The sequence below is a fragment of the Garra rufa genome, chromosome 25 (assembly GCF_049309525.1).
Source record: "Garra rufa chromosome 25, GarRuf1.0, whole genome shotgun sequence".
In the NCBI taxonomy this organism is placed as follows: Eukaryota; Metazoa; Chordata; class Actinopteri; order Cypriniformes; family Cyprinidae; genus Garra; species Garra rufa.
In genome coordinates, this window is record NC_133385.1 from 23340690 (window position 1) to 23364419 (window position 23730).

Here is a 23730-nt window from a genome sequence, read left to right on the forward strand (position 1 = left end):
ACCAAGTATTGAGTGCATAACTGATTAAATTTTTTGATTAAATAAATGCATCCTTGATGAGCAGAAGAATCGATTTTAAAAATACATACATATACTAACACACACACACACACACAGACAGATTGTTTTATAATTATTTATCGTTAGGCCCTTCTTTATACGCATATATGCATTTCACGCATATACATTTTTTTTTTAAATTTTGTTTCGTTTGTACTTTGGAATTTCGAAGTCATCAATGGGTGTATACCAAAATGTCAGGCAGCCCAGATCTCCTTGTGATCATGTGTTTAATAATGGCCTTTAAAGCTCCCCGGCTGTTTGGTTTGTGTGTTAGAGATCATCGGCTGGTAAAGTGCCATGCGGTTTAAGCGTGTCCTGGTCACCTCTTCCTGGTTATCCTGCGGTCGGCTCACAGGCACCAGATGGTGGCCTGCATGTCTGAGGGGGTGGGGATGTAAATCTGTCTCTTTTTCTCTCGCTTTTCCTATCTCTTAACTGATGTATTTGGCGTCACTTAGACTGAATTAACCTTTAAAAATCTCCTGTCATGATTCATTATTTGACATATGAATTACAAAATGTAGAGATAATTTACATGTGGATTTTTTTTTGCATATTTGTCGGGGTATTTGACATATCATGAATAAAATGCGTTATTTTAATGCTAATGCTTCAGTACTCTCTTAGTTTCACTGACTAAGCCTTAGAGATTTTACTGTGAATCATCTCATTACAGCCCTATATATTCAGTGTATTTTAAATAGTATATACATATTCCTTTGAGAGATTATCATATTCGATTTAATATGTGAGTGACAACAGCAAGTATATAGTTATATTTTCAAGGTTTAAAACCTAGACCACAAAACCAGTCATAAGGATCAGTTTTTTGAAATTGAGATTTATACATAATCAAAGCTGAAAAAAATAAGATTTTCAATGATGTATGGTTTGTTAGGATAGGACAATATTTAGCAGAGACACAACTATTTGACAATCTGGAATCTGAGGGTGCAAAAAAATCAAAGTATTGAGAAAATTGCCTTCTTAGCAATGCATACTACTAATCAAAAATTAAGTTTTGATAATATTTATGGTAGGAAATTTACAAAGTATCTTAATGAATCATGATCTTTACTTGATATCCTAAATATATTTGGCATAAAATGCTACTTATGACTGGTTTTGTGGTCCAGGGTCACATTTATTATTATAGTTATTAGCCATAGTATTTGTATTGTTGCATTCCTAGACTTATTAGTTAGTCTTTTGGGCTGTTTAAATAAACCACTGAGATCTTGAATCAGCACTTTACACTCATTTAACCAATTTCAGAAAAGCCACAGCTTTGTATAAATCATGGAAAAAATTTTACCTTGAATACACTGTAAATCTCTTTGGAAAAAAAGGTCAACCGAATGAATAAATGTGAAGGAGAAAACGTCATTGTTTTCACTGCTCTTAGCATTTTCATCCAAATCGGCTTGTGTGGCAGCACATCAAATCGCTGTGGACTTAAGTTCTTGGTTTATTCCCATGCGCTGGGGCAATCATGGTATATTTTCTTAATATTTCCTGATCCGCCACTAGTTTTAAGCTATATTTACCACACAAACATGACATTGCGAATGACACATGAAAAAACCGTCCACGCAGTGATTGAAGATCAGGGTGCTTAATAAGGGTTGCGCAATGAAATCTATTCTGCTGGCGAAGGTCTCACTGTCCTTCTGCTTTCCTCTCATAGCTGTACCAGACATCACGGGGCACAAGCGCAGCGAGAATAAGAATGAGGGTGAAAAAGCTATCCTCTACTGCAAATCCGTAGGTTATCCTTATCCCATGTGGACCTGGCGTAAACTTGATAACGGCATGGTATGGGCATCTTGACACATGAGTGAATCTTAAATCTTCTGTTTGGTTGTTTTAAAAAGACAGTTTGAACCTAAAATGAAAATATGTTGTTTAAAACCCATAAGACCTTTGTTCATCTTAAGAACACAAATGAAGATATCTTTAATGAAATGCGAGAACTTTCTGCATAGACAGCAGTGCAACTGTAAGAACGTTGTTCTTGGACATCAGTGGTTCAACCTTAATTTAATGAAGCTATGAGAATACTTTTTGTGCGCAAAGAAAACAAAAATAATGACTTTATTCAACAAGTTCTTCTCTTCCGTTTACACAATATGTTCCATAAGCATATCTAAAGACTTTAACAGAGATGACTTGCATTTTTTTTGGACAGCTTTACTTATTTGAATCCGGATACGGGCCATTCTACAGAATTGGTTCAAAATCAAAGTTAAAAAATGTAATGCAAATTGTATAATATCCAAGCTACACATTGCTAGTAATTGTGCGGTTAATTCTCATATTGTATTTTCATACAGTTTTGGGATATTTGTCCTCTCCCCAAATTTGTCACTACCGAAACACAATAATAAATAATTTAAAAAGAAGGGTTATATTGACCTATGAAGATTTTGCTTCAAAAAGGCAAAAAGTTGAACATACTGATTTCAAATTTAAGGATTCATTAGTTGAATGAATCAAAAACACATAATTGTAACGCTGGAGACTAGGAACAGACAAACAACGACATATATGATAAAATGAAAAGACTTTAATAATACAAGGAGCAGAACAGGAACACAGGATAGAAACATCTACGTCCGACAAACCATGAGGGTAAGCACACACATTAAATAGACAATAACATCTTAGTTGATAATTCGAGATACTTTATTTTTGACAAAACATCCTATGTTGTGGTAGCGAAAGCACATTTTCGGTAGTGACAGTAATGCTTTGGTAGTGACCACATCACGATGCAGAATTTTAACTTGCATACTAAAACATAATATAATACAAAAAAATTGCATAACTGTACTAAAATGTTTATTTCCTCTTTCAAATATGAGGATTGTGTGTTCTCTTTTGTCACTACTGAAACAACGATGACATGTTTTGGTCGTGACTGTTACGGTAGTGACATTTTTGGAATAACACACAAATAAAAAACCAAATATATCACTACTGAAACTTCACCAAATGCTTTGGTCGTGACAAATTTATATACTTTTTAAGCTAGCTCAAAGATGCTAATCAGCACATGGTTAGCTAGCACAGTTCTGAACAGTTGTACACATATAAAAACTAAGTGTTATGTATTAACTTCCAAAAAAAAGTGTTTATTTATTCAAAAAATGGTGTTCAGTAATGACATTCCTTGCACACAGATTTTTCGTACTTTTGAACACATTTACCTCATAATGTTGGGGCCTATCTACTATGCTACGTGTAGCAATTAAAAAAAGCAAGGGGCGGAGTCCGGCGGCCGCACATGCTCCCCGCTTAGGTCCGGAGCGTGAGGGGCGGCAGCATCTCTTGCAGCAACGTCTTCCTTGTGCTGCTTTGCGGCACTTTCGGGGGATTCGACGGCCCGGCAACCTGGCCCGTCAGCCAACTAACTGGGGGTTAATAAGTATTTGATCACCCTGTGATTTTTCAAGTTCTCTTACTTAGAAATGATGGAGGGGTCTACAATTTTCAACATTTCCACTGTGAGAGACAGAATCTAAAAATAAAAATCCGGAAATCACATTGTATGATTTTTTTTTTTAAACAATTTATTTGTGAATTACTGTGTCAAATAAGTATTTGATCACTTGCTTATCAGCCAGATTTCTGACCCTCAAAGACCTGTTATTTTGCTTTTAAATAGTCCAGCTACACTCTGCTCATGATTCTAAATTAGTAGCACCTGTTTGAGGTTGTTAGCTGTCATAAAGACACCTGTGCACCCCACAATCAGCCAAAGTCTAAGTAGCTACGTGGCTATCAAAAGACACGAGACAAAAATTGTAGACCTTCACAAAGCTGGAAAGGGCTACGGGGCAATTGCCAAGCAGCTTGGTGAAAAAAGAACAACTGTTGGAGCAATTGTCAGAAAATGGAAGAGGCTAATGATGACTGTCAATGTCCCTTGGACTGGGGCCTCACGGAAGATCTCTCCTCGTGGGGTATCAATGATGCTAAGAATGGTGAAGAATCAGCCCAGAACTACACAGGAGGAGCTGGTCAATGACGTGAAGAGAGATGGGACCATCGTTTTCAAGGCTACTATCAGTAATACACTAAGACGTCATGGTTTAAAATCTTGCATCGCATGGAAGGTTCCCCTGCTTAAGTCAGCTCATGTCCAGGCCCGTCTGAAGTTTGCCAGGGACCATCTGGATGATCCAGAGGAGTCATGGGAGAAAGTCCTGTGGTCAGATGAGACCAAAGTAGAACTTTTTGGTCTTAACTCCATTCACCGTGTTTGGAGGAAGAAGAATGATGAGTATCATCCCAATAATACCATACCTACAGTGAAGCATGGGGCTGGAAGCATGTTGTTTTTCTGCACAGGGGACAGGACGACTGCACTGTATTAAGGAGAGGATGAACGGGGCCATGTATTGTGACATATTGGGCAAAAACCTCCTTCCCTCAGTCAGAGCATTAAAGATGGGTCGTGGCTGGGTCTTCCAACATGACAATGACCCAAAGCACACAGCCAGGAAAACCAAGGAGTGGCTCCGTAAGAAGCATATCAAGGTTCTGGAGTGGCCTAGCCAGTCTCCAGACCTAAATCCAATAGAAAATCTTTGGAGGGAGCTGAAACTCCGTGTTGCTCAGCGACAGCCCCGAAACCTGACAGATCTAGAGAAGATCTGTATGGAGGAGTGGGCCAAAATCCCTCCTGCAGTGTGTGCAAACCTGGTGAAGAACTACAGGAACCGTTTGACCTCTGTAATTGTTAACAAAGGCTTCTCTACCAAATTTTAAAATTTTTTGACTCAAGTGATCTAATACTTATTTGACACAGTAATTCACAAATAAATTGTTAAAAAATCATACAATGTGATTCATGGATTTTTATTTTTGGATTCTGTCTCTCACAGTGGAAATGCACCTATGCTGAAAATTGTAGACCCCTCCATGATTTCTAAGTAAGAGAACTTGCGAAATCACAGGGTGATCAAATACTTATTGACCTCACTGTATGTATGTATGTAGTTATTTGTTTATTAATTAATTTGTTTATTTATTTATTAAACAACAAAATTAAAATACAAAAATTATTTCAATATCATTTTCATAAGTTGAAATTTAGGGGTTTGGGACAGCCACCTCCCAGTTGTAAGTACTCACTAAATGATTATATATATATATATATATATATATATATATATTTAAATATTGTTGTGGGTTTCAATAGATATTAGAAGAATCTTAATAAATTGTTTTTTTTGCACTCAAATTGTATTCTCGTAGCTACATAACATTAAGGTTGAAACACTGATGTCACATGGACTAATTTACCTTATGTCCTTACTACCTTTCTGGGCCATGGTAGTTGCGTTGCTGTCTATACAGGGTCTAAAAGCTCTCGGATTTCATCAAAAATATCTTAATTTGTGTTCTAATGATGAATGAACATCTTACAGATTTGGAACAACATGAGGATGAGAAATTAATGACAGAATTTTCATTTTTGGGTCAACTATTCCTTTAAGCTTTTAATCAGTAGCTTTCCTTACCTCTCCTTATCTGTCACTGGTTTTCCTCCCACTCCATCGATCTCCCAGGATATTGACAACTCCTCTGGCCGCTTCTTCATCAGCAGCAAGGACGGCTACACCGAGCTGTCTATCATCAACCTGGACATCGCTTCCGACCCTGGAGAGTACGAATGCAACGCCACCAACATCATCGGCACCAACTCTATGACATCGGTTCTGCGCGTCAGGAGCCACCTGGCCCCCCTCTGGCCCCTCCTGGGGGTCCTCGCCGAGATCATCATCCTGGTGCTGATCATCGTCATCTACGAGAAGCGCAAGAAGCCTGATGATGTTCCTGACGGTGAGTTTAAAAGGGTGGGTTACTGTTTAAATATAGACTATTGATTGTAGGCTAATATTTATTTTACAATTATGGAAAATAGATTGGTATTAGATGAGATTTAAGAGATTTTTTTGTTTAGTGATAGTTGTTCACGAGTCCCTTGTTTATCCCGAACAGTTGCCTGCTGTTCTTTAGAAAAATCTTTCAGGTCCCACAAATTCTTTGGTTTTTTAGCATTTTGTGTATTTGCACCCTTTCCAACAATAACTGTGTGATTTTGAAATCCATTCTTTTACACTGAGGACAACTGAGGGACTCTATACAGAAGGTTCAAATGCTCACTGAATCTCCAGAAGGAAAAAGGATGCAGTAAGAGCCAGGGGTGAAAACTTTTGAACAGAATGCCACAGAAGATACTATATTTTTCAGAAGACAAAATAAGCTAAATTTATCTTGATCTTCAAATTCAAAAGGTTTTCACCCCCCAGCTCTTAAAGGAGTAGATCACTTTCAGAACAAAAATTTACAGATGATATACTCACCCCCTTGTCATCCAAGATATCCATGTCTTTCTTTCCTCAGTCGTAAGGAAATTGTTTTTTGAGTAAAACATCTGAGGATTTCTCTCCATATAGTGGACTTCTATGGTGCCCCCGAGTTTGAACTTCCAAAATGCAGCTTCAAAGGGCTCTTAATGATCCCAGAATAGGAAGAAGGGTTTTATCTAGCAAAACGATGGGTTATTTTCTTTAAAAAAAAAAAATTACAATTTATATACTTTTTAACATCAAATGCTCATCTTGTCTAGCTCGGCAAGACGAGCGTTTAAGATTAAAAAGTATATAAGTTGTAAATGTTTTTAGAAAATAACTGATAGTTTTGCTAGATAAGACCTTTCTTCCTCGTCTGGGATCATTAAGAGCCCTTTGAAGCTGCATTTAAACTGCATTTTGGAAGTTCAAACTCGGGGGCACCATAGAAGTCCATTATATGGAGAGAAATCCTGAAATGTTTTCCTCAAAAAACACAATTTCTTTACGACTGAAGAAAGAAAGACATGAACATCTTGGATGACAAGCGGGTGAGTGCATTTTCTGTAAATTTTCGTGAACTACTCCTTTAATCCATCGTTTTTCCTTCTGGAGCATCATTGAGCATCTGAACCTTATGTAATAGTTGCATATAAGTCCCTCAGTGTGAAAAGATCAAGAACCAAAGAATTTGTGGGACCTGAAGGATTTTTCTGAAGAACAGAGGGCAGTTTAACTGGGGGACTCATGAACAACTATCACTAAACAAACAACCAAAAAAAACACAGCTGTGGATCATTCAGGTAACAGCACAGTATTAATAAGGAATGAGGACATTTTGATAAATTGAAGTATTATTTTCTCCTGTGGACTACATGTAAATATTTTTTTATGTGAAATACCTTATTCAGGTCAGTACTACATAATAAAATAACATGCATTTTGTATGATGCAGTCATTTAAAACATCGTACCAATCACAAACTTTTGAACACTAGTCTATGGAATATTTATGTACATATTAGGCCTGTATTTATACATCTTATACAGTACTTATTTAGTTTCCTCCCACTGTGTCACAAGACCTTTGACTCGTTTATTGGAAAACCATACACTCTGTTATCTGATCCTGACCTGGTCTCTTACTTAATAATTCAGTCTGAGGCCATCCAGACCAAACACACACACACACACACACACACACACACACACACACACACACACTGCTCTTTTCCTGTAGGGCACCTGCGTTAGGTCATCTGGACTCTAATCTGATATTCTAATCTGATATTTGAGAGAAATATGACTCTGCGGTGTATGGGTAGGTAGTGGGCAGTGAATTATTGATGTGCGTGGAGGTGTAGTCCCACGCCACTTACAGCTCACCTACAATGCACTGCGAGGGAAAAGGAGACCCTGTCAAGTACAGCACACTGTAGGCCTATTCCTGCAATTCACTTTACATAAAACAAACACTTTATGTTCAAAGACTGTTTAAAGCCCTTGAGTTCGCTTTGGGATTTAATTATATTTGATATTTCGTAAATTTAATCATTGCAAATCGACAATGCCACAGGAACTGTTGTAGCACTTCACAATAAACGGTTAATGTCTTTAGCTGTAGTGACTGTAAGTAATACGTTATCTGTCCAGCATCGCCACCTAGTGGTTTTCATCAGTATTGATGTCCTCGTCAGACGCAGAAACGTCGAATTTATGCGTTTTGTTTGATTAAAATGTGTTTGGTATTGTACATTGTTCGTGGATTTGTAGATACCTATGTAAAAATACAACGTTAGATGTTTAAATTCAGTTTTTAGCTTCGTTTGGTTAGTAGGCTATACACATTTTGTTAAGGCGATTATAGCTAATTGTCAATCACTTAACTATTATCTTAGCGTTAAGTTACACTTTTAGCGGTTCATATTATTAAGTCATTAAGAGTTAACAACGTTAACACGTTTCTTTCTCTCTGAATGGCACAACCTAAAACACTGTGGTAAGTGAAAGACCTGCATGCAGCTTGGTTTGAACCTATGAATCGCTTATATTCACTGTTCTACTGTATTTTAGTTTGTATATAATAAGTCTTGTTTGATTAAGGCTGAAATGGGTTTTTATTTTGCCTTCATAAGTGTTTTTTGCTGCTTAACCTTCAAATGACCTTCATTTCTGTACATCCTCTTCACTGGAGTCTGTTCAAATGCAATCATGTTGGCATGAGCATGAGATTTTACCTTTATTTCTTTTCTCTTTTCAATTTGTGTTGTTTAAAACCCTTAAATGTGTGTACTTATATATGTATGTATCATTAAACATAGGATGCTGATATATGTCGTTTTTCGCTCCATGGGCTGCATGGTTGTATTTCTTATCAGTTTTTTTACTGCATATAATGCACCAAAGCTGATAAGGCAAAGTCTTTGTTCTGTTATTCTACTGCGCAACAATAACTTAAATATTAAAACACAATTTGGCATTGAGTTGTTTTTAGCTACTTAATGCAGTCAATCTACAGCAGCATTCATTCAATAATGCGAGTATTGTGCCAGCTGGAACCATTACAGCCTCAAACTAAAATTGTCATTGTTTTGCTTCCCATTCTGCCTCAGATGACGAACCAGCTGGGCCAATGTAAGTATCAGATTTACATTTAAATAAGAGTTAATATGATGCAACTGTCCTAAATAACGGATGCCAGCGGATGTGTAATTTAAACAGAATGCATGCAATATAAAGAAACAGTGAATGAGGGAATTGTAATTATATGCGATCGAGTGTAAAATGCTGGTTTTGTCTTTTGGATTGTGACTGACTCATTTTTATGATCTCACCTTCAAGGAAAACTAATTCCACCAACAACCACAAAGATAAAAACCTACGTCAAAGAAATACAAATTGATTTCATCATTACAAGGTGAGTATTCGGTTACACTGAGAATATTCATATCACTTGAACACAAAAGAAGAAACAGTGCTTAGAGTAGCAGAGAAATTTAGACACCAAGCCACACTTAAAAACGTAGAAATGACCAGAAAGTGTGTAAATGTCTTTTTAAACAGAATATCTTCTTTTGTTTAAGAATTTCATTGCAATGACTTCTGTCTTTTAAGTGTTAAAAACCTATATATACATATGTGAGCCTGGACCACAAATCCAGCCTTAATTAGCACAGGTTTATTTGTAGCAGTAGCCAACAATCCATTGTATGGGTCAAAATGATAGATTTTTCTTTCATGCCAAAAATCATTAGGATATTAAGTAAAGATCATGTTCCATGAACATATTTTGTGCATTTCCTACCGTAAAAATATATCCAAACTTAATTTTTGATTAGTAATAGAACTTCATTTGGACAACTTTAAAAGCGATTTTCTCAATATTTAGATTTTTTGCACTCTCAGATTCCAGATTTTCAAATAATTAACCAAATATTGTCCTATCCTAACAATCTCAATTTCAAAAAATTGGCCCTTATGACTGTTTTTGTGGTCCAGGGTCACATGTGACCCTGGACCACAAAAACAGTCATAAGGTTAAATTTTACACAAGTGAGATATATACATCATATGAAAGCTGATAAATAAGCTTTCTATTGATGTATGGTTTGTTAGGATAGGACAATATTTGGCCGAGATACATCTATTTGAAAATCTGAAATCTAAGGGTGCAAAAAAATCAAAATACTGAGAAAATCACCTTAAAAGTTGTCCAAATTAAGTTCTTAACAATTCATATTACTAATCAAAAAATACATTTGGATAGGTTTACAGTAGGAATTTTGCAAAAAATCTTCATGGAACTTGATCTTTACTTAATTTCCTAATGATTTTTGACATAAAAGAAAAATCAATAATTTTGACCCATACAATGTATTTTTGGCTATTGCTACAAATATACCCCAGCGACTTAAGACTGGTTTTGTGGTCCAGGGTCACATATGATAATGAAGTCCTCACAAAAATGTTTTAATCAAATGTAAATTCATGTCCCAGGCACATTTTCTTGGTTAAATAAACATTACTTACATTATTAGAAAAAGAAAAACAATTATTTTTTTATATTTTTACATTAACAATATAATCCATATTCTATTTATTAAAGTCAAGTATGAATCTCATCAACAGTGTTGCCAAGTATGCAGTTTTCCCGTGGAATTTGGCTACTTTAACACCATTGTGGCAGGTTGTTTTTAATGTCCACGGGTTAAAGTGACCCAAATAACATAATATTTACCCCCTGGAACATGATTTTTACTGGGGAACCCCCCTTGATACGCGATTGGGCTACTTTTTGGCTAGTTTTGAGTAGCAAATGGGCAAGTTTTCTTGTGAAAACCTGGCAGGCAACCCTGCTCATCAAGTTAGTGTTTTTAAGCTTTTTACATTCCAAAATAATAACTCAAGGCAGTGACAATTCAAACAAAATATTTTATTAGTGAATTTATGTTTAGCTATTTTTACAGTAATAGCTTCATAGAACTTTTAACTATTTTTGAGTTTTCTGATCATCAGGCATCAAAGCTCAGTAAATATTGGTCACAAACAGAGATTTACGTTAAATTACTTTCTAAAAACTGCCATTTTAAGTCTTATTTTGATGTAGCGAAGTGGTTATATGTAAGTGTGTTTGAGTTGTTTGCTTACTTTTTAAAATTAGTCTTCCCATTAACGTGATTATATTGTCAATTCAGACTGATTCACCAATGCAGAATGTGCACGAACACAAGAGGCGGGATTAATTGCATGAACCAATCACAGTCGATCATAACCAGTCATACTCAATTATATCGCGATAGAGGCAAAAGTTTAGTTTAACATTTAGAAAATCCCAAGACTGCCCTGCTTCTCACGCTTTTTAAAAGCATAAAGTGCTTTGTAGGGTCACTAATGGTATTTTAGTAATCGAGTAATGAGTTGATTATTCTGTCGATTAATTGAGTAATCAGATAATTATCTTTTTTTTTTGTGGTGATTAAAATAGACTCAAGCGAATTTAAAATAATTAGTTCAAATAAAACATCAAAATATAGTTTTTTAAACAAAACTATTAAAATACATAATGTATTATAAACAACAGAACTAATATATATATATATATATTATGTATTATATCAAAGGCCTGATGATTGTTTGGACACATTACAATGCGATCTAATCCTTGTTTAATAATGACTAAACAACATAATTCAAAATACACTTAATTTTTAATATTTAGTCATTCCTTTATGAAAAGAAATAAAAACAGCCAGTGTTATTTCTTGAATATGTGGGCATCAAAATAACTCAAGAGTTGTTTTTTTTTAATCGCGATGAACAGTTGGCATATTGAGAAAGATATTGATGTATTCTCTTGTGTTTGCGTAGGTTTATAAATGATTTATCTTACAAATCGAATGAAATGGCTTATATTGTGTTCCAAGATGAACAATATAATAAACCCAAACTCACAACAATATGCAGAGATGAAGTTTGAGATGCTAAACATATGTAAATGATGGACAGTTTGTGCGGAGCAGCATTTACTGTGAACGGAGCCGCTCTGAGATGCACTTACTGTACATTATATATTAAACCTGCATTGTGTCTATTTCTTTAATTAAATTATAGGGTTTATGAATTCACAATAGCATGCTTTATCATGATTTTTAAATAGGCTTAATTTATCATGTGGCCTTGGAAAACGTTTAACAATGTGTTTCAAGGATTCTCGTACGTGAAAGGCGCTACTTCCGGTATTTTGCTGGAAACTCGAAACGGGTAAATTGCAGTCGAGGATTTTTTTAAATCAAGCACTTGAATTGAATCATGGAATCGTGACAGCGCTAGTGCTTTGTGAACTTGGCCGATAAGCTGACTGATATGGAAAATTGCCATGGATCATGGTAAATATTAGAATGCCGCGTAATAAATTTCAAAGAACTAAATATATAAAGCGATGCTAATTTGTATACATTTGAACATTTCTCAGTCTAAGAAAGCTACATAATTAACCCACTTTTGTCACTGTTGTGTGTTGTTTACAGATAAAGACATTCACATTATGACCACATGAACGTTAATCATGAACGGTTCAGCGCATTGGTAAACAAATCAAAGGAGGCGAAGTTAAACCGGAAGAAATAAGCACCTGAGGCATGCCTTATAAATCTGGTGTGGGGAGGACGAGTGAGCAGAACGGAACCTGATTCAGAACATTTTCTTGCATGATTGTGTTGCGTTTTCTTTAGAATCTCTTTTATTCAAGTCGACTTTTTCCATGTCAGGCAATGGTACAAAATAATAATTGCATGCAAGATAACTACTGTTTGATACAGGCTTTTATTTTTGTTTGTGTATTTATGATTGACTTCTGTTCGAGCAAGCCTTTAACTTATCGCAAATATGCCACCCTGATTCTGGTATGACAGTTTTTGTACAGATTATCATATTACTGTATACCGTTTGGTAAGGTGGCATACGATTCTATCAATCGATTAAGGGCTTTGCGAAACATCCTGCCATGTTTAATTTGTACATGTATTGTACATTGATGTATGAAATCACTTGACATATCTATAGTTAACTGAATGTTCTTCATACTGATGCACTTATCTCTTCAAATACTCTTGCAAACCAGTGACTTCATTTTATACTTATGTATCTTATCTGTCTCTAAGTCTACATGGCTGATTGCTTTTTATGTATGCATAGTATACAGCATGGCTTTTATTCTATGCAATATCTATACATACGGTAGGAACAAACCTTTTTTTTTTTTTAATGTAAGCTTTTGGTTGTGTATAATTAAGCTTCAATATATTATATGTTAGCAGAGTGCACTGTTCGAACCATGAAAAACAACCCACATGGTTTAAAACATCACTGCATGAGCTCCTTACACATAATAAAGGGTCTACTAAGTCAGAATGTGAAGAGAAATTAATATTATATCAATTGACTAAGGCATATACATGTCATTTTTAACAATTAAAATATCCAAAGTCAAATGCGTTGTCCTTTTTTTATAACATGATGCACTGTTTATTAAAAAAAAACTACATTTTTACTCACAAGTTTGTTTTTTTCATTAGAAAAGATATGGAGACTTTAACATTACATCAACTGCTCACCAATGGATACTCTGCAGTGAATGGGTGCCGTCAGAATGAGAGTCCAAATAGCTGATAAAAACCATAATATTGCTTTTTCCAGTGAAAAAGATGTTTCATCTGAATCAGGAGAAAAATATGCACAAATTTATTTCTTACAAACACAGCTTTCCGCAAGACATTAACTAATGGACTGGAGACGTATGGATTTCTTGTGGATTACTGTGATGTTTTAATCAGCTGTTTTGACTCTTATTCTGACGGCACCCATTCACTGCAGAGGATCCATTAGTGATCAAGTGTAATGCTAAATATCTCCAAATCTGTATGAAGAAACACACTTGCCTTGAATAGCCTGAGCCTTTAATTATTGGTAATTAATTAATGTGCATGTGGACACAAACAAGAACACTTGCAAAACATTACAAGCTAAAAATATCCAAGCCTTCAGCAAAGTGCAACTATACACAATGTTGCATTGTTTTCGAAAAAAAGTAGCTACCATCTGCTTCAGTATCAACATCTTCGTGTGGGTGTTTTAAAGGTTAAAAAATCATCCTAGCATAGGGTTAGAACTGTTATGCCTGCAGTCCTAAAATAAATATGTCTGTGCACCAGAGGGGGGCATTGCTGACCAAGGCTGAAACTTCAGACCCTCCGAACGCTTAATGTCTCTGGACATTTGTTTCCACTCCCCCACCCTCTCAGTTTTCATTTATAGACATTGCACCAAAAATGAGCTGTGTAACAGTATTTGGATGTGCCATTTACATAAGTATTATCATCTACTCTCATTATAAGCTGCTCTGTTGAAACCATATGTCCGTGGTGTAAACATAAATGTGGTTTATATAGCACATTACTATAACAGAACATTAATGTTCTGCCAGAAAGATGTGAGAGGACACACTTTAAATGCATACAAATATTACAAGGTGAAATTGGCTGGTATTCAGACAGCAGGTTATCATACGACAGAATGAAAGATGATATTTTCATACACACAAAAATCACATCCACACAGAATAATCTCACGCTCGTTTCTCCACCATAGCCATAGGGATGGCTGATTCCTGGAAAGGCAGTGTTTGTCACAATGCATTTTCTGCTCAGAAGGCAGAAAGCTGTCTTTGCCCAGGCGCTTACAGATTATAGTGCCATTATTCTTTCAGTATCTAGTTTCATCAGATCACTTGGTGCCCTGACTTCACCATCTGACATGTTATGTTGTATCCGGACCGCACAGTAAAAACCATGACAGCAGATGTAGCACAGCTGTTTTAAAACAAGGCTGTATGGTTTTTAACAAGCTCTTAAATATGATAAAACATGGCATAAACATTAAAATGAGAATATCTGTACTTGAAAAGACCACCACTAGACTTGCATGGTTGTCTGTCAGCCATACATCTGGCCTAACCTGATACATACAATACTGTCTCATCATGTATTTTCATCATAAAACTTCATTTAAATATGAATAATAAATTAGTCTACTTTGAAGCAGTGAATTATTCATTGACCTTAAGTGAGGTTTACTTACTTTTACGAAAATTAACCATTGTTTTACTATAGTAAAAGTGTAGCAACCATGTTTTTTTGGCATATTGATTACATTTGTAGAGTAGCAAAACCATGGTTTATTTGTGGTTGGCATTGTTTAATTACAGTAACCATGTTTTTTTTTTTCAGTTTTATTTGTGGTAAAACCCTCTACGAAAATTACCCATGGGTTTATTAGTAAAAATGTAGTAACCCGTACATCTCAGAGACGTCTGTTTGACGTCTGCATTTACATCTGCAAGACGCATTCTTTAGAGTGTTTGGTCATCTGCAATACGTCTATAGGACGTCTCCTATCAGATGTCAAATAGACGTCTATTAGATGTCTTTAAGATGTTAATGATTTATGACGGTTTATGACATCTGCAAGATGTCTGTTAAAGGTCACTTGATCTTGAAAGCATCTGCTGTGTACAAACATCTGACAGACGTCTGTAAGATGTCAGTTTTACATACATTCTAAATCTTGAACATCTTAAAGACATCTAATAGACATCTATTTACCAACTGATAGGAAACATCTTATAGACGTCTTGCAGATGAGAAAACACTAAAAAATACATCTTCCAGATGTAAATGCAGATGTCAAATAGACATCTCTGTGATGTATGTGTGCTATAAGGGACACTTAAAGTGTATTATCCCTGATAGCACATGTACATCTTGGACACGTCTATTTGACATCTGCATTTACATCTGCAAGACGTATTTTTTAGTGTTTTCTCATCTGCAATACATCTATAGGACATTTCCTATCAGATGTCAAATAGACATTATTAGATGTTTTTAAGATGTTAATGATTTATGTTTATGACGTCTGTTTATGACATCTGCAAGATGTCAGTTAAAGATCACTTGTTCAGGAAAGCATCTGCTGCATACAAACATCTGACAGACGTCTGTAAGTCATACATTCTAAATCATGAACATCTTAAAGACATCTAATAGACATCTATTTGACATCTGATAGGAAACGTCCTATAAGCTGTCTTGCAGATGAGCAAACACTAAAAAATACATCTTCCGGATGTAAATGCAGATGTCAAATAGACATCTCTGTGATGTATGTGTGCTATAAGGGACACTTAAAGTGTATCATCCCAGATAGCACATGTACATCTTGAACATGTTTATTTGACGTCTGCATTTACATCTGCAAGACTTTTTTAGTGTTTGCTCATCTGAAATACATCTATAGGGCATCTCCTATCAGATGTCAAACAGACGTATATTAGATGTTTTTAAGATTTTAATGATTTATGTTTATGACGTCTGTTTATGACATCTGCAAGATGTCTGTTAAAGATCACTTGATCTGGAAAGCATCTGCTGCTTACAAACACTTGATCTGGAAAGCATCTGCTGCTTACAAACATCTGACAGATGTCTGTAAGATGTCAGTTTTACATACATTCGAAATCATGAACATCTTAAAGACATCTAATAGACATCTATTTGACATCTGATAGGAGACGTCCTACAGAAGTCTTGCAGATGAACAAACACTAAAAAAAACATCTACTGGATGTAAATGCAGATATCAAATAGACGTCTCTCTGATGTATGTGTGGGTTCACTATCCCTGATAGCACACATACATCTTGGACACATCTATTTGACGTCTGCATTTACATCTGCAAGACGTATTCTTTAGAGTGTTTGGTCATCTGCAATATGTCTATAGGATGTCAAATAGACATCAAATAGACGTCCATTAGATGTCTTTCAGATGTTTCTGATTTAGAATGTATGTAAAACTGACATCTTACAGACGTCTGTCAGATGTTTGTACACAGCAGATGCTTTCCAGATCAAGAGATTTTGAACAGACATCTTGCTATCTGGGAACCATGTTTTTGGCGCATTGATTAGCCTTTGTATAACCATGGTTTTACTACAAATACCATGGTTAAATTATGGTTAGAGTAGCAAGACCACGGTTAATTTGTGGTTTGCATGTTTTAACTATAGTAACCATGATTTTTTGGTTTTATTTGTAGTAAAACCATGGTTAATTTTCGTAAGGGTGAATTAGTCTACTTCGAAGCAGTGTGCGAATTGTTCATTGAGAAGAGAGAAGTTGATTTAACCCTTATGAAAATTGACCATGGTTTTACTATAGTAAAAGTGTAGTAACTATGTTTTTTGGCATACAGTGATTATCGTTTGTATAACCACAGTTTTACTGCAATTACCATAGTTAAACTATAGTTAAGAGTAGCAAAACCATGGTTAATTTGCGGTTACCATAATTTAACTATAGTAACTATGTTTTTTTGGTTTTGTGGTAAAACTGATCTGGAAAGCATCTGCTGTGTACGAACATCTGACAGATGTCTGTAAGATGTCAGTTTTACATACATTTTAAATTATTAACATCTTAAATACGTTTCCTATCAGATGTCAAATAGCTGTCTTTAAGATGTTAATCATTTTAAATGTATGTAAAACTGACGTTTTACAGACGTCTGTCAGATGTTTGTACACAGCAGATGCTTTCCAGATCAAGTGACCTTTAACAGACATCTTGCTTTAAGTGTGCTACCTGGGTATAGTAACCCTGATAGTACATACATCACGGAGACGTCTATTTGATGTCTGCATTTACATCTGCAAGATGATACATCACAGAAATGTCTAATTGATGTCTGCATTTGCATCTGCAAAAAGTTTTTTTAGAGTGTTTGCTCATCTGCAGTATTATAGGACATTTCCTATTAGATGTCTAATAGACATCTATTAGATGTCTTTAAGATGTTTATGATTTAGAATGTATGTACAACTTACATCTTACAGATGTCTGTCAGATGTTTGTACACAGCAGATGCTTTCCAGATCCAGTGATCTTTAACAGACATCTTGCAGATGTAAGTGTGCTATCTGGGTATAGTAACCCTGATAACACATATATCACGGAGACGTCTGCATTTACATCTGCAAGACGATACATTAAAATGTCTATTTAACGTCTGCATTTGCATCTGCAAGACGTTTTTTTATATTGTTTGCTCATCTGCAATACTGTAGGATGTTTCCTATCAGATGTTAAATAGACATCTATTAGATGTCTTTAAGATGTTCATAATTTTTAATGTATGTAAAATTGACATCTTACAGAAGTCTGTCAGATGTTTGCACGCAGCAGATGCTTTCCAGAATAAGTGATGTTTAACAGACATGTATGTGTGTCTGGGAACCATGTTTTTTTTTATTTTATTTTTTTATTTGTGGTAAAACCATGGTTGATTTTCGTGAAAAGATTTATGTGAATAATTTTCTGGGTCACGTCCCAGATAGCACATGTATGGCTGCAAGATGTCAGTTAAAGATCACTTGATCTGGAAAGCATCTGCTGTGTACAAACTTATGACAGACATCTGTAAGATATCAGTTTTACATACATTCTAAAACATCTTAAAAACATCTTTCTGACATCTGAAACGTCTAATAGATGTACTGCAGATGAGCAAACAGTCAAAAAAATATGTCTTGCAGATGTACATGTGGTATCTGGGGTGCAACACCAAATAACCCTAATATTCTACTATAAATATATCAAAACTTAATATTGGATTAGTAATATGCATTGAACTTCATTTAGACAACTTTCTCAATATTTAGATTTTTTTTATTGCACACTCAGATTCCAGATATTCATATAGTTGTATCTCAGCCAAATATTCCATCCTAACAAACCATATAACAACGGAAAGCTTATTTATTCATTAAAAATAGACCCACCAGACTGGTTTTGTTGTCCAGGGTCACATATTATTTTATTGTATTTTGTGATTTCAACTTTCATGTTTACAGGAACGTTTGAAAACGCTGTTGAATTGTGTGAACCCTTATGTAGAACGAATACATACTTTTTGTTTTGACTTCTCGCCACCCAGTCATATCCTGTCAGGCCAAATGATAAACAATACCCAGCTGTTAGCATGGAACAATACCAATTCTTTTCCATAAGGCATCATGACGTAATAAACAGAATGACGTAAAAACGCTACTTTTGCCATTCATGAATGTTTATATTGTTATTTTGCGAAAATACACATCGGCAAATCATTTGGTGAAGACGGGCAATGTCATGTCACGTTTTTTTTTTTTTTTTTTAATGCTACACCCCTAACAGTCGGTTTAGGTGGTGCGTGCTTATTTGCTGTCTGCGCTTCTATGGCAACGTAATAGATTATCCATCCACACGCATGTTACCACAACTGAACTGGACATCCTTTGCACATTGGATTACGGATGTGTGAATGGCCGGGGGCTTCGTAAGTGCTGTTTGAAGAGTAGTTTGAAAAGGAGGGTGTGCAATGGTTTGTCATTGAGACGCGCGTCAAATTGTTTCTCATTCAGACACGTCCGTCCGTCTTCCCGCATCCAGTGTGCGCGCTTTGATTCCGCGCTCTCGGAATCGGTGTCTGGTATTAGGCTACAGATGCAGCGGGATGCATATTTGTGCATTCATATTTTTGACGACCTATTTTCCAGCCTGCGTCTCCTCTCCGATGATACCGACAGTCATTTGTTCCGTTAAGGTGGTCGATCATAATGGATAGGGTGCATTCTTCCACGCGCAAACGGCTCTACAGCTTGCCACATCAGTTTGGACACAAGGGTGCTATGACTCGAGACGGCGAAGACAGCGACAAGGACACTCGGAGGAAAAGTGTCAAGATGAAGCATCTTCCCTCACCCTCCTCCACGGGGAGCTGTAAAGGTGTCAGCGAGGCCAAGAGCGGGGACGCGGAGACCGATGTGGGGAGACCCTTCAGAACCAACGTGAACGGCGACTGCCGGAGGTTCAGAGGCAGCCTTTCTTCCATCACCAGTCGGCATGCTCCAGACGCGGATCTGGCGGAGCAGAGGTGCCTCATCGGGGATGCGAGCCCCGAGGACGACGTTCCCTCGGAGCAGCCCGGACCCGGGGAGAGCCAGGGCGCGCAGGGCGGCCGCGGCGACGGGGCACAACAGGCGCCCTCTGAAGAACAGTCGACTTTCGTAAAGTTGGAAGGTATCGATCAAATCATGCCGGACGATGAGCGCTTGTACCAGGCGGGCTTTATGCACAGGCAGTTTGGCGCGATGCTCCAGCCGGGGGTCAACAAGTTCTCGCTTCGAATGTTCGGGAGCGAGAAGGCGGTGGAACGCGAGCAGGAACGGGTCAAAACTGCAGGCTTTTGGATCATTCACCCGTACAGTGACTTCAGGTAATCCCGTGTCTAATAATCTGTCATCAGGCCTCCGGCAAGGGGCTCTTCGAAATGAAACCATCCCGTTTGTCTTTCAATACTTTTGTTTTAAAAAAACGCCTTTCTGTGTCCTTGAGGATATTAAAATCAGGCCCCATGCTTTTGCCTTCACCTGGTTATATTCATCTCTTTCCTGTTTGAATGACATTGATACCGTCCACATATTGCAAGGGCAAACAGTGTCACCAACGCCACCTGTCTAGGAGTTTCTGTGATTGTTTTGCATGCATTGCGTGAAACTTTCACTGCACCAGCCTGAGAAGTCAACTGTAATCTCTAGCTGTAATCTTTACTGCATAGAAATAATTCACACAATCATATTTAGCTATGTTTTTACTCAAACAGACCTGTCCGTTTGTGCACTGGCTGGAAATAGGGTGATCAAAATGGGTTAACATGATGACGGGCATTATTAGGAGCAAACATCAGAGAGGATTACCACAACACAATTTATTTAATGGCACTCTGGTCAGTGTTGGAGGGGGCAGTACTAACAGTCAGGTAGCTGAAATGGACCACATGGCCTCAGGACGGCGTGTAAGCCAAGCAGTTATGTGCTTCTAATGAGCATTGGTTTGGATATCGGTCAAAATAAATGGCGTGAGGTCAGGGTCGTACAGAACACAGAAGGACAGTGTTAAATCAACACCAGAAATGAAAAATCTGTAAACATTTGCAAACCTTCATGTCACCTATATGACTTTGTTTCATTACAGAAGAAGATACAATAAGTCAATAAAAGTCAATGGGTCCAAACGAACATTTTTGTGTTTTGTTTGGACCCTATTGACTTCCATTGTGTTTGGAAAAAAACAACCAAATATATTTTCAAAATATCTTCTTTTTTGTTCCACATATAAAATGAAGTCATACAGGTTTGAAATGACATAATGGTGAGTTAATGATGACAGAATGTTCTGCTTTTTGTTTTATTTTGTTTGTTTGCTTACCACATTGATTTTATTCCTATACTGTAATTTTTTAAGTTGTACATAAAACAAAGATTCACAAAGAGTATGTTTTACACAAAATTGCTATTTTTGTCTTTCTACTTCTGAATTTCACATTTAATTCAGTGCCACTTTCCAATTCGTTGCAACTATTTGTCAAATTTACTAGCAATTTCTTAGTAAAAACCCTAAATTAACCCAAATGCTAGTAAATCACTGAAATAGTAATTAATTACAAAGAAAAGGCAAATAACACACTTTTGAATTAGAAAGAGTAAAATAGTATTTCTGGTACTACAAAAAATAATTTCTTTACAGTGCAGAAAAATGTACTACTTTTGTCCATACAATGAAAGTCAATGGGGTCCAAACAAAACCGTTTTTGTGTTTTGTTTGGACCCCATTGAACTCCATTGTATTTTGAAAAAAAAAAGTCCAAATATATTTTTAAAATATCTTCTTTTCTGTTCCACATATAAAATAAAGTCCTACAGCTTTGAAATGACAAGGGTGAATAAATAATGACAGTTTTTGTTTTGTTGTCTTTGTTTGTTTGTTTGTACTACATTGTAATTTTTCTTTGAAGTTGTAAAACAAAGATTATTGTAGTATGTTTTATACAAAAGTACAATGTCAGTCATTCTACTACAAAATTTGACATTTAATTCAGTGTAACTTGCCAATTTTTTAATTAATTGTCAAATTGTTTTTTCACCATTTTTTTTTGCACTTGAAAATAAATGGTGTAGAAACTATTTTTTACTCAGAATTAACAATTAATTACAAAGAAAAGGCAAGTAACATTTAATTAAACATAGCAAAAAAAATAGTATTTTCTTGTACTCAAATAATATTTGTTTTGAAAAATTATTTTTACAGTGTAGAAAAGTGGAAAAGGTACTGGTAATTCTGACAGGACATTATCTGTTACATTTACACCTAAAATACAAGACAATGCTATATGTAACTGCTTTTGTCCATATGAAAGTCAATGGGGTCCGAACGAAACCATTTTTGCATTTTGTTTGGACCCCATTGACTTCCATTGTATTTGGCAAAAAACAACCAAATATATTTTCAAAATACTTTCTTTTCTGTGCCCCATATAATATCCCAAAATACAAGACAATTCTATATGTAATTAGAATATGAGTAAAAAATCAATACGGGACATTGTATTCATAGTAACACAATATATTAGACCCTATATATATATTTTTTTAATTTACAGGTTTTTTTTTAGAACATTTACCTTTAATTTGTACTGGCAAAACCACCCAAAAAACTTTTTTTTGACCACATAAATTGATAAATTCTATTTCATGAGGCATCTGTTGAGTACCAAATGACCACAGCGGCAGTTGATTTGTAAAGTTTCACCTGTCACAAGAGTTACCGTCCTTATTCGTCTGGCATTTTCAGGTGTCATTTTCACATTTGCCCTTACCTCTTCCTCTTGCACTTGCTTCATCCCTCTCTCCCCATGCTCTCTGACCTTCCTCCCCTCAGCACTGTTAGGGAAGGGGATGGGCGATGCAGGGACTTCCATTTGCTGATTGCATCACTTGGCTGATGCAGAAAACGAGAAGAGAGTGTCAGAATGTGGAGGGAGGCTGTTGAGAGGGGGGTGGAAGGTTAGCATCAGTGTTCAAGGGGCTCTGAAATAAGGGAAGCAAAGAGACGTGCTTTTTTAATGAATCACCACAGAGCAGCTCTGTTCTGCAGCGCATTTGGAAAGACTAGGAAATATAATTTTCTGCTAAACAATATGGTGCATCACATAATTTCTCCATTAGCTTCAGCTGAAAATGAAAGCAGTGCTCTCTTACAGAGCTAAAAATTTCCCACTATCATTTAGAGCAGTGGACTCGTATAAACAAACATTGCAGCCAGTTTATTAAATTACGGACTAAACGTATTACTTCAATGGATGTAAATTTCTATGATATTCTCAAACAATTCAAAGGTGTTTTCTTCGATGCTATGCACTTTTGTGTCTCAGTGGTTAGTTTTTATTAAAACAAACATTTTGTGTGGTATTATTTTGAAGGTTCATAAAACCCTTTTAATATTTTACCGGACATTTACAGATATAAGTTGCAAATTATTGAAAATAATAATATTACTTTATTATAATGATACTACTTATTTTTGAATATTTAGGAAAAAAAGTGTTTTTGGCATTGTTGTTCCAGTGTCAAACTCAGTATCAGTATAAAATGACTTTTTAGTAATAAAAAACAATATATGTTGCAACAATTCAAGAAGAGTTACCAAAAACAATCTGAAAATGTAATTTGGAAGAAAGAAAAACAATAAAATCTGACAGTTGTGCTGCAAAAACAAACTACTAAGATAACATGTCAGGCAACACATGAATTGTAGATTCATACAATAACATACAGACACAAATACACTTGGAAAGCACCTATTTAAGTGTAAAT

General features: G+C 35.9%; 2 protein-coding genes across 3 annotated transcripts in view; both read left to right on the top strand.

The window, feature by feature from the left end:
• nptna (neuroplastin a) overlaps positions 1–13413 on the top strand; it is a 32444-nt gene extending 19031 nt beyond the window's left edge. The window contains exons 4-8 of one of the 2 annotated variants that reach the window (XM_073832027.1): positions 1751–1878; positions 5640–5913; positions 9037–9058; positions 9266–9341; positions 12451–13413. In XM_073832027.1, coding sequence (XP_073688128.1) covers positions 1751–1878; positions 5640–5913; positions 9037–9058; positions 9266–9326 — 485 coding nt within the window. In that variant the 3' untranslated portion in view covers positions 9327–9341; positions 12451–13413. Of the gene's footprint in view, positions 1–1750; positions 1879–5639; positions 5938–9036; positions 9059–9265; positions 9342–12450 lie in introns of both variants that reach the window. The other variant, XR_012342242.1, reaches the window with a different exon arrangement.
• A 5799-nt stretch (positions 13414–19212) lies between these two features.
• Positions 19213–23730, top strand: part of hcn4l (hyperpolarization activated cyclic nucleotide-gated potassium channel 4l) — a 47154-nt gene continuing 42636 nt past the window's right edge. Inside the window, exon 1 of the mRNA XM_073831813.1 lies at positions 19213–20294. Within this exon, the coding sequence (XP_073687914.1) occupies positions 19636–20294 (659 nt within the window). The 5' untranslated portion in view covers positions 19213–19635. The remainder of the gene's footprint in view (positions 20295–23730) is intronic.